General features: G+C 36.8%; 1 protein-coding gene across 3 annotated transcripts in view; it reads right to left on the bottom strand.

The window, feature by feature from the left end:
* The window catches only part of GABRB2 (gamma-aminobutyric acid type A receptor subunit beta2), a 238,042-nt gene that overhangs the window by 142,196 nt on the left and 81,835 nt on the right, over positions 1-14,011 (bottom strand). For all 3 annotated transcript variants that reach the window (XM_013064899.2, XM_004737681.3, XM_004737679.3), the window contains exon 5: positions 12,758-12,978. In XM_013064899.2, coding sequence (XP_012920353.1) covers positions 12,758-12,978 — 221 coding nt within the window. The remainder of the gene's footprint in view (positions 1-12,757; positions 12,979-14,011) is intronic.

The following is a 14,011-nucleotide window of genomic DNA, read 5'->3' as shown; positions in this document are numbered from 1 at the left end:
GCAAAGAATATGATATTTCTTCTCTGCAATCAATAAAGAAACTATATACCTTTTTAATTATAAAGATTTGACTATCCTAAATAAAAAAGAACAACTCCCTTGAATCAGCCATAATGGATTTTTTAAAGTGTGTGTCTGAAAAGCACTAGCTCTCATTAGAAAGTGTTTTCTCACTGACTCATTCTGCAGTAGAAGGTTAATATGGGTCACCTAAATTCCACGTTCATAGAATATTCTCTTCACCTTCACATCCCTGTATATCTTTTAAAGTACCACATGCACAGCAAATAATAATAAAACACCACACCAATGGGAATTTCTACACAGTCAACTCACATTGGCATTTAAGTCATAACTTGGAAAGCTGAGTTCATGACAAATGCTGTTTCTCTTTGCTTTCAGAAAGCCTTCTTATCATCTGCTTATATAAATATCACCTCAAGTACCATCTCACTGCTAACGTAGTTGTCCCCACTGTAAAGAGAAATGTACAGTATCTACTAGGTAAGACAATCAGAATTTTCCACCTTATTAAAACATAATAATCTTAGATAATTCTCCATGATATTGATTTGATTTGATGCTTCTCTATTTCTCCTCATAATTTACCTCAGTCTGCAAATTCATTGTTTAAAAACATTAGATGCCATTTTGCCCGAGTTACATGCACTGAGACAGAATGATAAATCAATTTGAGATAAGCCCTGCGGAGAGCACAGTTCCCTTCCAACTGATAAACAGAGTCAGGTAGTCACACTGAAAAAGTAAGGAGTGCTTTTGAGAAATTGCTATTACTTATTCATTCATGCAGACATTGACTCAACAAGTAGTTTTTCATTGACTCGTAGGAGACAGGCACTGTTCAAGATGCTGGAATATAGCAGGGGAAAAAAAAAAAACACAGGACTCTGGTCTTATGAAGCTGATTGTTTAGTGGAGCGAAGCCAGTAAGAATAGTAAACAAATGAAAAATGCTTTTAGTTATAAAGTACATAAAATGCAGTAATGTGAAAGAGAGGAAACAGAAAGACTTAACTTTCTTCCTGTGAGCACACGAATGGTCTTCTGTCCTGAAGACCATTGTATTTTGTTCTTTTGAACTGGAACACTCATTCCTCAGATTTCTACCTATTGATCTTCATAAACAACATCTTGGTTTCAGATGTCACTCCTAAGTAGGACTCCAGCCCTCTCCTCCAGGCACTTTTCCTCAGATTATTCATACTGTGTAATTTTCTTCATGGAATTCATCACAATTTGCAAGCCTCATGTCTATCTGTTTTTTTGTTTTGTTTTGTTTTGTTTTTTTGGTTTTTTTTGTGTGTGTGTGTGTGTGGGTTTTTTTTTTTTTTTTTTTTTTTTGTGCTGGTGGTTTATATATGTTTCCCTTACTAAGTACATGTCTCTGGAGTTAGGGATGATGCCTGGTTTATTCACTCCTGCACCCCCATTCCCCACAGCAGTTGATTGGATGAATCAATGCATAAATGAACTAAAGGTTCAGAAACTGACTTGACTATAATGTCTATGTTTCATTAAACATAAATTCAAACACTAGCATTTTTTCATGCTTCCTTTGGGTACACGACACAGACATTCCTAAGATTAGGTAGTCACAATGAATAACGGCATTCAGCTATCAGTCTAATGAAAATTCTGAGTATGTCTGTCCCCGCTCTGCTACATTCCAGTCCATGCCCTGTGTCATTTCTCTGCATTAAGATCTCTTAAAACATAAAGCACATGGGCTTCAGAGTCAAACAGACTTGAATTCTCTTCCCAGCCTTGACATTTGAAGTTGTGCTACTTTGAACAAGTTACTAGATTGTCTAGGCCTCAGTTTCCTCTTCTATAAAAGTGGAATGATATTAATATCTGCCAGATGGGATTATTTGGGGATCAGAAGATACAATATACATGTAATCATGTATATTGTATACACATGTATGTATACACATACTGTGTATCAGAAGATACACAGCATGTAATTACTTGATTTTGATGGCTACAGTTATCTGGGAACTATAGCAATAAATGAAGCCACGACAGCTATTTATTGGGCAGCTACTGTGTGCTGGCTACTTTATAAAAGTTACATTATTTAATTTTTAAAAAATTTTTAATCGTATTCTTATAAGTTAATTGATATTATTATATCTTCAGTTTAAAGTGCTTAGGTAACTTTTTAAAAAGGCACAAAACCTATAAAAAAAACTCTAGAACCTGGCCCTCTCCCACTATCCTATCCTATTTCTCTTTATCTCACCATTTCATATGTTTTCATCCCACTAATCTCTAAGTTCTGAGTCTCTATTTTGGTTGCCTCATTCATCTTCATCTTCAGTGTTGATACATAATAAAGGTTTAACACCACCATTTCCTCTTGCCAAATATCATCCAGTACTAATCATGATATAAATGGCAGGATAGGTCAAAGTTAGATACATGTAGCAATCTTACAATGGCAAATAATCTATACAGAGAACTGAGCTTGTGCTGAGCACTTTCCTAAATGCTCTACAAATAGTTGTTCACTCAATCTCCCCACTAATCCCAAAAGGTGGGTACCAGAAAGCCCTATAACACTGATAAGGGAACTGAGCCTCAGAAAGATGGAGCATGGTGAGTTTGTGACAGAAGAAATCCTTGAAACAAGACAGTCAGATCCCAAACCCATGCTCTAAATACTCAGCAATACTGCTTCTCCAGTGGCTTTGTGTTCTGTTGATGTAAAAAGTACAGATGCCTCCTGCGACTTTGAAGCCAGAAGCAGCTCTAGTCTTATCCTGATCCTTTTAGTAGTTTCCCTTAGTTGTCAGACTGTTAAAACTGCTAAAATAAAAGTCCTAATTATTTCCTCTATTATGGCTAGTGAGAACAATTCAACATGGAATTAATATCTTCCTCCAAGGATTTATGGCCAGTTAGCATTTTGTTGCCTTTTATTCTGTCCATATGAGTACAGATAATGAGCTGCTTCTGAGAAATGAAATAGCTTGAGCATTTCATAATGTGGTAACTGTGATTTGAGTCATTAAGCTATTATACTGGCTTGGTTTCCAAAAGCAAGGTTTGCTTTATTTGTGACCTCCAGAATAAAAAGGTAGGGATGGGTTAGAAATCCTCTCTTACTAACCATTTAGTAAATCAAGGCATTAAAACTTACCAAAAGTCCTTCAGCAAAAAAATTTTGGAGGTGATATCCTTAGATTAGAGAGCTTTTTAGCTCCTTTATTTTTTTTTCTCTCCATGGGAAATAAGGCTGAAAAATACCTCAGTGAAATAAATGCTTTTTAAAAAAATTATGCCATGAAACAAATACAGATTTTCTTCAGTGTATACTGGGGTTTTCCCAAAGAGCCTTGTAGACAAAGGTAGCTCTAGTTCTAGTTATCTGAAAGTCAGAGGTACAACTAATAGCTCAATACTTTATTTTCCCTTCCAGGAAGAGTATTAATGGTAGAGTTAGGATCAAGGATCTCAGCGAAAGAATGCCTGTGAATCCTTGACATGAAAGTTTCAAGATTACCAAGGTAATAATTTCCCAAATCATAAAGAATTTAGCTTCTTCAGTTCAGGAGAAAAACCTGTGGACAAAGTAAGTCTAGGGTGGCTTTCGGACTCTGGGAACCACAGAAGCTAGGTGGCCTCCTCACTTCCCATAAGGTGTTTCATCTTTGGCTAACTGACAGTCTAATCTTACAGTGGTTTCTTTTTCCCTAGTCTGCAACCAAATTCCACAATATGGCTATGTGATTCTGAAGAAAAAAAATCAAAATCCCTATACCCCAAATTATAAACTGTATTTTGCTTTTCCTTGAACTTGGGGGTTCAAAAACATGAAGCAAAAATAACTTTCTGCATCTGAATTGTAAAGTAGAAAATCCTTCAAGGATAAAGGATGAAAGTAGAAGTGATGATATTAATTTAAACTCAAAGAATACACACCATGTGCTGTATGTATAGAAATGTCTACAAGCTAGCCAAAAACAGTGCATAAATCCGCATTAGGGAGCTTGTTTAAGACTGTGAAACCCATACTCATTTATTTATGAACAGTGACCATGACAGTTTCTCTAGGGGGAGAGAAATGACTATTAGAGGTTCCTTTTAGGAGCCTTGGAAACTTGGGCTCGCCTTTCTTCTTCCATCAAGATTTTCAGTATTTGTTTTCCCTAAGGGTCTTTTGCATCCATCTACCTGGACAGATATTGCATTTTCTCAGACTCTGGGAAGGTGATTGAGATTATGGGCTTTGAGTTCGATTCTGAGCCCAAACCCAATCAGCAAGTTATCTACTTGCTGTCCACATCAGTAAGTATTCTCAAGCATAAAATAGAAGTAACAGGATTATTTAATGCAGATAATTCAGGGTGTGACATACAGAAAGAAATCGATACAGGTTACTACTCCTACAGCTAACACTACTACAACCCTCTCAACTAAACTGCTCATTTATATTTGCTTTGAAAAGGTCGTTGTCTAATTAAAACTCAGCCACGAATTAACTCCTTACAAAGACTATCTCATATAACTGCATTTTGCCTATTTGCTAAGCAAGTTGCCATCAAAAGCTGCCAACAAAATTCACTGCTTTCATGAAATCATGTTACAAATTTACTCCAGATGTAATTGGAAAAAACTTTATTGCTTAGGACAGCCTGCACCGTTTGAAAGTTAGGTTTATGGAAGTCCCTTTAGTTTTCTTTAGTTTTAACATAAGACAAACGGAAGAAAAAAATGTTGCTGAGGTATATATGTCTGAATATATACACAAATACATATATGTACACATATATATACCTCTGAACTGATACATAAGCATATGTATGCCTATAAATGGAGTAATACACCTATATACAAACATATATGCAACACCTACAATTTTAATTTTCCACTAGGAAATATTTTGCTTAAAATAAAATAAAATAGAATATTTATTTTAAATGAATTAAATAAGTGAAGATCTAGCTTCTTTCTATGATGACAATATTCTTGTGACCTAAAGAGCTCACTCCTAATGGAGTTAGGAATGTGCCAGTGTCATCTCCAGATGTGCTATGTGTTGCAATGTTGTATATAGCTATGCTCATGAGCCTGCGAATAATGTCTTCAGTGGGCGTTAATGCTTCTTCCCTTTTCAGACAAAGCCCACTTCATGGCACCATAGTACTCATTTTTGAGGCCTGCACTAGGAGACCCATGTCTTTACAGGGGGTAAAGCTGGTGTCTTCCCTGCTTTGAAATGCCTGGAGTCTCTGACCATTCATCTTTTCCCCAGCAGCCCTTTGACATCTTTGGTTTTGGTCCTGCCAACATCCAGCTATCATTTGACTGAAAACAATGAACATGATGACAACTAGGGACCCATCTAACTGGCACTGAAAAAGATTCACTGACTACTGGAACATTATGAGTCAGTAATGGTTAAGAAATGCTTAGATGTTTTTCATCTAGGGGTACGTTGGTGGCTCAGTCAGTTGAGTGTCCAACTTTTGGTTTTGGCTCAGGTCATGATTTCAGGGTCCTGGGATCGAGTCCCTCAATGGGCTCCATGCTCAGCAGGGAGTCTGCTTTAAGAGTCTCTCCCTCTCCATATGCCCTTCCCCCTCCTCTCTCTCTCCCCCTCTCTCAAATAAGGAAGTAAATATTGAAAACATATGTTTTTCATCCGAAAGTCCAGCGAAACATGGCAACAGAAAGAGCCGTGGATTATTTCCTAGGGCTGCTAATACACACTGCCTCCATTTCTCAAGTCCAAAGAATGGTGTGATCCTGATTCTACTTTTTAGATTTGGATTTGACTTACTTGCTGATGTCAGTCAGACAATGATGACTCTAAATAACCATATGACTCCCACAGAGCAGGGAACCCGATGTGGGGCTTGATCCCAGGACCCTGGAATCATGACCTAACCCAAAGACAGACTCTTAACGACTGAGCACCCAGGCGCCCCAGAGAGTCTTAATAAAATTTGTGTTTTTCTACTTGACAAAAACACAATCACCATCTCTATGAAAATGCATTAAATCAATTAAGAAGTCTGAGTAAAAATTGATACTTTATTATTTGATATAATACATTTCAGTAAGGGATGGCCACTTGATTATTTGCTTGTTTAATATTCTGTGGTAAAACTTTAGGAACAGAAGAAGAAGGCAAAACTAATAAAAACCTTTCCTGTCTAAAATCATTACAAGCTAACATCATCCTTTGCCATTTCCCCAATGACAGAACATACATAGCAGGAGGTGGTTGAATTGCCTTCTGCTTCCTGCTGAATTTTTCTTTAAGAATGTGAACCTTTAATCAGAAGTGACATGTTTCTGATCTAATGTTACATATGGGAGGTGTACAGGCATATGAAGTCAAGGCCTCCCCCTCACATCAAAAGACAAACAGCTATTTTTAGATGGGTCAGCTATTACTGAAAGACTAAGCCATTCTTTCCGTAAGAACTGGCCTAATAAAGCCAGCATTGGTACATCTCCAGAGCCATTTATTTAACCCATGAGACTACAAATTATAACATTATAAGATTACAAATTGTTCAACAAATAGCTTTGCCTGTCACTAAAATATTGAGTAAATTTTAAATGGGATTCCTGTATTTTATAGCAACAGCCACATATTTCTCACCTTATATCAAAACCATAAACCATATCCTATATTAAATAAAGAAAAATATCCCAAATATGTCCCATAATGGAAGAAGAGGAGAAGGGTCTTCTTGACATGCAAACATGATTACGATATATCCATTGTTATTTTAAAAATTCAAATCACAGGGCGCCTGGGTGGCTCAGTGGGTTAAGCCGCTGCTTTCGGCTCAGGTCATGATCTCAGAGTCCTGGGATCGAGTCCCGCATCAGGCTCTCAGCAGGGAGCCTGCTTCCCTCTCTCTCTCTCTCTGCCTGCCTCTCAATCTACTTGTGATTTCTCTCTGTCAAATAAATAAATAAAATCTTTAAAAATAAATAAATAAATAAAAATTCAAATCACAAAATGGTATGTATAATGTAAACCTGCTTTTATAAAAAACTTCCTATATGCTTTTTTACTAGAAAAGTATCTGGAAGACTATAAAGCAAGGTATAGGTAATAGTTATCTCTGGGTGGTACAATTAAGGGTAATTTTATGTTCATAACAGCATTTTCTAAGTTTTTAATAATAAATGTACATCATCTCCTGATAGGAAAAGTGTTTTGTCTTAATTATGTTTGTAAAAGAGTTTTTAATATGTGATAAAATGCTTATGATATAAATAATATGAAGCCCAATTTAGATTCAGATTCTAAATGTTAACAAAATGTACATTGTTATATTAAAAAAAGATGTTATCATTTGATAATTCAGGTTTTCTTGTGTACCAAAATGTAATAATTTTTTTTGTTTTCTTAATCAGTCTTTTTCAAAGAGATAACTGCAGCTGCTAAAAAACTGAAATTAACTGAAATATCATGTTAAGTACTGCTGTATGCATAATGAGATGGGAGTGGATATGCTTAAAAATTATGTGCCATACATTAGCAAAACCATAGGATTATGAGATTTGCGGAGCTAGAAAAAAATTTAGAAATCACTTAAATAAGTAATTATAAGAATAATTAATTGTAAGACAAGGCCTCCTAATTTTATGCCCACTGTCAATATTCATTTACTTTTAAAATCTAACAAATATCTCTTATTTCAAGTAAATAACAGTCTAAATTTTATCTATATAACATTCTTTATAATTTCAATATCAGATTAAACCTGATTTTTATCTGTGAGGGCTTTAACTGGATTCATTAACAAAAGTCTTACATTTTCTATGCCATTTTCCCTTGAAGTGTTCTGAAAACGATTTGATTGGGCCAATCTTATTTGTGAGTATTATATAGTTCATCTGTTTGAAATATTTCCTTTGTAAATTGCTAGGAATTCTTCCGCCTCGTCAACTGGAAAGTCTTTTGTCACCAATTATCCAGCTGGGTTACTCCTGAGAAAGTATTCTTCTTCCTCCAGCTATATCTCCTGACAGAAATCCCTAAATAACATTGTTAAAGACAAGAGGTATTTGATTTTACGATCAAATTGGTGTAATTGAGCTATCAACCAGTCAAGAATGAAGGTGAGAATCTATATTCAAAGATTTCATTATTCTTTAGCCGCAAACTATGAATTTGAGTTTCAAAAAGGCATTATTCATATCTTTGGTTTATTATTCCTGTATCCCATAGATTTTTTTTAAGGTATTATTTATGTATTTGACAGGGAGAGAGCAAGCGAGAGTACAAGCAGTGGGGGAGTGGCAGGTAGAGCGAGAAACAGACTCCCCTGCTGAGCAAGGAGCCTGATGTGAGTGAGACTCCATCCCAGCACCCTGGGATCATGATTCAAGCCGAAGGCAGACGCTTAACCGACTGAGCCACCCAGGTGTCCCTGTATCCCACAGATCTTATAAATACGTTGAGAAAATAGACATACAATGAAACACGAGGAAAAGGAAAGTCTTTTTGAGAAATCGCACAATACTGGATTAAATAATTACTATGTGCATGCCACAAGCAAGGCCCTGGGCGGGGGCTACAGGCAGATTTACAGGTGGTCATGCCACCTGGGTCTCAAGCCAGCCAGGCATCCATTTTTCTTGCTCCAGATTGTGTGCTGTCAAATGCAATGGCTTGAGTCCATCGACTCCAGTACACATTTTCTTTCGTTGTTCCCTTTTTCACTCTAGACAACCCTGGGTTGGATGTTTCGCGTTCTCTTTAATCCACTTGCTCACTCTTCTGGCTCTACACAACGAACCTAGTGTCTTACTTAGCTGAATTGTGAAAAGATAACTGAAGTAAAATTCTACAATATAAAATGGCCATCTTAATATATGAAGCCTTCCCTTTGCCTGTCTTCAAATACCCCACATTCATTTATTCGTTAAATAGTAACACTGAACACCAGTTACTATGCTACTCCAAATATATAATTTAATTTTCTAGACTGATGTTAGATTATATGGTCTTTTAGATTCATTAATTATTGATTCAGAGGATGACTGGGTTGTAACAACATTGGCATCATCTAATTTACCCCTCTGTTTTATATACAAGGAAATTAAAACCTGGATAAGACACAAGGTTCAAAAAGAAGTTTGTTACAAAAGTCAAAACTAAAACCTCAATTTCATTACCATTATGGTTTGTTAAGGAAATTAGTTTCATTGAGTACTTGTGTCCATTTATGTATCTGAACAACATTAAAACTTTGTTCTCTGAACCTCTAATACAGTTAGCAACCAGAGGAGCACTGGGATAATGGAGAGTAAGCTGCTAATTTGTGCTTTTGGTGATGGGGAAACAAAAAGCCAATCAGAATGAAAACCATTAAAACCTACCCATAACAGTAGCACCTAAAAATTTTTCCATGTTTCTGAATCTCAATCTCCATTTCCTGAGCTCCTCAAAGCCTTTATGCCTTAATGCAAGCTTGCTGAGGAGCCGCTATGCTGCTATCCTCAAAACTCCTGCTTTCCAAACACAATATATCAGCGTAAGTGTACTCAGAGCTCCTGCTGTGTACAGTCAGACACAAAGGGACACTCATGCAGGAGGACAACTGATTTCATAAAGAGGTTATGAAGATTGTAACTGAAGGGCTCTGACCACTCCTTCCTGGGTTATGACTTAGCCTGGTTGTCTATGGTCATGGGCCCCAGGCTGTGAGCCACACACCCTTTGAGATGAGGTGACCTCCTTTTCAGACATAGCTCCTGAAAGTAGATGTCCTGTATAGAAGATTCTTCACCTCTAAGAGATTAGAAAGATCTTTTCTTGGCTACAGACTCTTAAATCTTGAATGATATTTCCTGGATATTAGAATCAGACATCCCTAGGTCTCTGAAACAGAGCATTTTTCCTCTTTCAATTTTATCATAAAAATTTCTAAACCTACAGATAAATTGAAAGAGCAGCACAATGAACACCTATATACCAATGACAAAATTAAGCAAGCATTGGTGTGCCTGGGTGGCTCAGTAGGCTAAGGGTTTGATTCTTGATTTTGGCTTAGGTCATGATTTCAAGGTTTTGAGACCGAGCCCTGCGTTGGGCTTTACACGAGGCATCTAGCCTGCTTAAGATTCTCTCTCTCCTTCTCCTTCGGGCCATACCCCCCTTCTCCCTTTCTAAAACAAAAAGAAAAAGTAAACAGGCATTAAAAATGCATATTACTTTCTCCTTCTTACGTTTTAATACCTAAACATTTCACTAAAGTAAACCCTACAAAAGAAGCTTACTCAGACCCTCTGAATGCTCTCTTCTCTGGCCCCCTTGTCCCTGCCAATATGTGTGGATATCAATGGGAGAGGAGTTTAAGGGTAAGTAGGAAAAGAGAGTGGGTGATGTCAACCCTAGCAATGGTAATTCTAATTACATTCCTTTTATTTGCATATTGCAAATGAACCTCCTGGAGTCGAGAAGAGAATATGTGGTCTGCATTGAATTTCTAGCAATGAAAAAAACATTCTATGATTAGTAAAAACTGGAAAAGGATACTTATAAATTTCCTGAAAAACCTTGTTATCAATTTCAGAGTCAGAATTAACAATACAACTGATAGACTGATTATAATTCATGTGCCTTCTCTGTCTAGTAGTGTTAATTTCCTACATGTCAGAAGTGTTTAAATCGTTTATTTCCTATTGTGAGTTTTAGTTACAGCAGTGTCATATAGTGAGGCTTAAAATAAAAATGAGCAAAATAAATAAATAAATAAATAAATAAAAAGAATGAGCAGTCATCGATGTTTTTGTCTGATTATATAATGACATAAAGAAGCCATATTTTTCATCTATACTGGTCCTTTCTTTTCCTTTCAATTCCAAAAACATCCTGATTGTTGATTTTCCCATCCATTCAACTTTGCATATATGTATTCAGAATTACCACCTTTATTGAGCATATTTATGGTGTAGGTGCCTTGCCAGACCTGGGTCTACCAAGGAGAATACAGCTTGTTCTCTGCTTTCAAGGTGGGTGTTCCACGGAAATGGGAAGAGCTCAGGGTAATTTCTGCATGACTGCTGTGCTGATTAAGCTATTTGCTAAGCAAATGCCTCCAGCACTGGGTCTGGTGTTTAGCCAAAACTTGCCACTTGCCAGTCCTCCTCCTCATTCATTGCCGAGTGGGTATTACTTCTATGCCTCCTTCTGCCTTCTTCGGGATTCTAACCATTCTCTGTGCTTAGCTCTTAAAAAGTGTGACCTATAGCTTCTTTTGAACCCCCATCTCCCCCACAGCCTGCATGGTCACACTCTCATCAAGGTCTTTGTGATTCTAAATGTTTTATAGTTCATTCCAAGTGGTAAGTTTAGTACGATGTATCCTTAACACAATTCTTTCCATTAGTGCTTTCAAAGTTCTCCACTTTGGTGGGATCTTTGCCGACATTGCCAATTTCTCTCTCTGCTGTTTCTCTTTTTTTCTAAGACATGCATGTGAGCCCTGCCCCTATCCAATCCATCTGCTTACCTCCAGTGGCTGACAGAGGACACACGTGCCTTCTCCATGCCTCACCCTCACCAACTTTCCCTTGGTAGCCAAATGCCACTTTCTCTAAAAATACGATCAACCAAAAAGCTGGTTCATAAGCACTCAAGACAATGTGCCAGTCAGACACACAATATATCAGACAATGAAAACAAGACATGACAGACAAGAAATATGTGGAAGTGAGGAGCGTCCCAGTGTAGTGGTTAAGAGCTGTGGCTCTGAACTCAGATCTGAATTCAAATCTCATCTTTGTAGCTAACTTGCTTTGTGATTTTAGATGTGAGCCTTAGTTTCTGCATTTAAAAATAAAGATTATAGCCATTTGTAACATATGAAGTTGTTTTAAGGATCAACTATAACAATGCATGGAAAGCATTTAACTCAATATCTGACCCCTAACCCCTAAAAAATGAATATTGTTACTACCATCATTATAATGATAAGGTAAGCACACATGTGTGCAAAACAGAATTGATCAGAGACATTTGAATGTTTCAGAGTTTAGAGTTTCTTCCTGATAACACAGAGGAATCCTTTATATTGTAATAATGTAATTTTTCAGAGTAAGATAACTATCTTTTTTCTCTGTTTTCTTTCAGGAAACCAGCTATTGCTTCTACTACAAAATAAACTTTAAAAGAAGCAGCTGTCTTATTTTACAATTCAGCCTCACCTTAACAGCAGAGCATCACAATTACTTTCAGACATAAAAGTACATTGAATAGTATAAATTTATTATTAATAAATGTGGGATAATGATTTTATTTATTTCCAAGTCTGATTGCTCCTTGGAGGGTAAGAAGGCAAAAAAGCCTTCCTGTCATTAGAGGACCAGACCCAATTCCTGCAGCTTACAAGCAGTTTATGAAGCAGAGCATCTGCCATACTCAAACAACTATTCAGCATCCAAAAATTTTTTTCCCTTTTAAGGAAGCCCTATTTCTTGGCTCTTTTGATGGCTTATCCTTGCTCCTTAAAGAAAGCAGCTTTAGGATCAGCAGCTGATATTAGAAAATAATTCAGAAAAACCTATTCTTAGCTAGGGCTAAGTCCCTTTGTAAACATGCTCCCCTAAGCTCTCAGATGTCCACTGGATAGGAGATTTAACTGCTTATGATAGAATTGAGGGAAGAATAAGGAACACAGCACAATATTGTCCTCCAATAAAAATCAATAGCTATTTCATTCAGGAAAAACTCAATTTTGAAATGGACGCTACAAACCTGAGGCCATAAAGAACCGTCCCATCTGGATGCAGGCGGATCATGCGGTTCTTGACAGTCACTCCGTGTACAAATGACTTCTTATCATTTAGGAAGTAGGTATCCGGTACCCAGAGCTGGTCTGCCACTCTGTTGTCCAGAGTCAAGTTTAAAGGTATTACATTATAGGACAGTCTCTTATCTCTCCAGGCTTGCTGGAAATACATTGTCAAGGTATAATCCTGTGAATGTGAAAAGAAAATGGTTATTTTGTACACAAACTTGGGAGATAGGCAAACATCTTATTATTCATAAGAAAAGAAATATATACAACCACACACTAGAAACATACTATTCACATATAGGCAAATATTAATTTATTAAACCCTTTCTAACTGAACACCCAGTATGTGAGCCTGTCAGGCACTATGGCCAGCACTGTAAATATGGAAATGAGGAGAGTATATCCCAGTAAAATTTATTATATAGTACCCAGGAAGAAAGATGGTAAGGAATAATTAGTGAATTAACTAAATTTTCCCAAAGTGGGGAACGTGGAATTGTTTTAGATGGGATACAAATACAATTGTAAAAAAGTGGTTAATTGGGGCACCTGGGTGGCTCAGTGGGTTAAAGCCTTTGCCTTCAGCTCAGGTCATGATCTCAGGGTCCTGGGATCAAGCCCCGAGTTGTTGGCCTCTCTGCTCAGCAGGGAGCCTGCTTCCTCCTCCTCCTCTCTCTCTCTCTCTCTCTCTCTCTCTGCCTGACTCTCTGCCTACTTGTGATCTCTGTCTGTCAAGTAAATAAGTAAAATCTTTTTTAAAAAGTGGTTAATTTGTTATAGTAATAATTGTAAGAGTTTGTCAAAGAAAATCCTAACCAGTCTAATCAAGGAGGATTTCCCAGGAGAGGTGGCATTTACACTGAGACTTATGTAGCTTCTTGGCTAAATAATATTAGCCTAGTCAGTATTTCATGAGAATTTTAATCCCAGGATTCTGAATCATCAGGAGGCTCTTAGCTTTTGAGAAATAATGAGTTGTTATAAAGTGAGCACTGGCCTTGAAGTCCCAGATTCAGCATTTCTCAATTGTTTCTAGCATGTAAATTTTTACAAATTCTTTTGCTTAAGTTCCATTAACTATAAATGGGACTTTTAATACATACTTGATCTAAGCAGAAGATTGTTGACAAATGTATAACTCAAATGCAATTTGTAAACTACAAAAAGCTATATATTATGAATAAAGCATTTACATATATATATATATATTA

Source organism: Mustela putorius, unplaced genomic scaffold (genome assembly GCF_011764305.1).
Source record: "Mustela putorius furo isolate JIRA1106 unplaced genomic scaffold, ASM1176430v1.1 tig00000145_pilon_pilon_pilon, whole genome shotgun sequence".
Lineage (NCBI taxonomy): Eukaryota > Metazoa > Chordata > Mammalia > Carnivora > Mustelidae > Mustela > Mustela putorius.
This window is presented reverse-complemented; position numbering and strand designations above follow the sequence as displayed.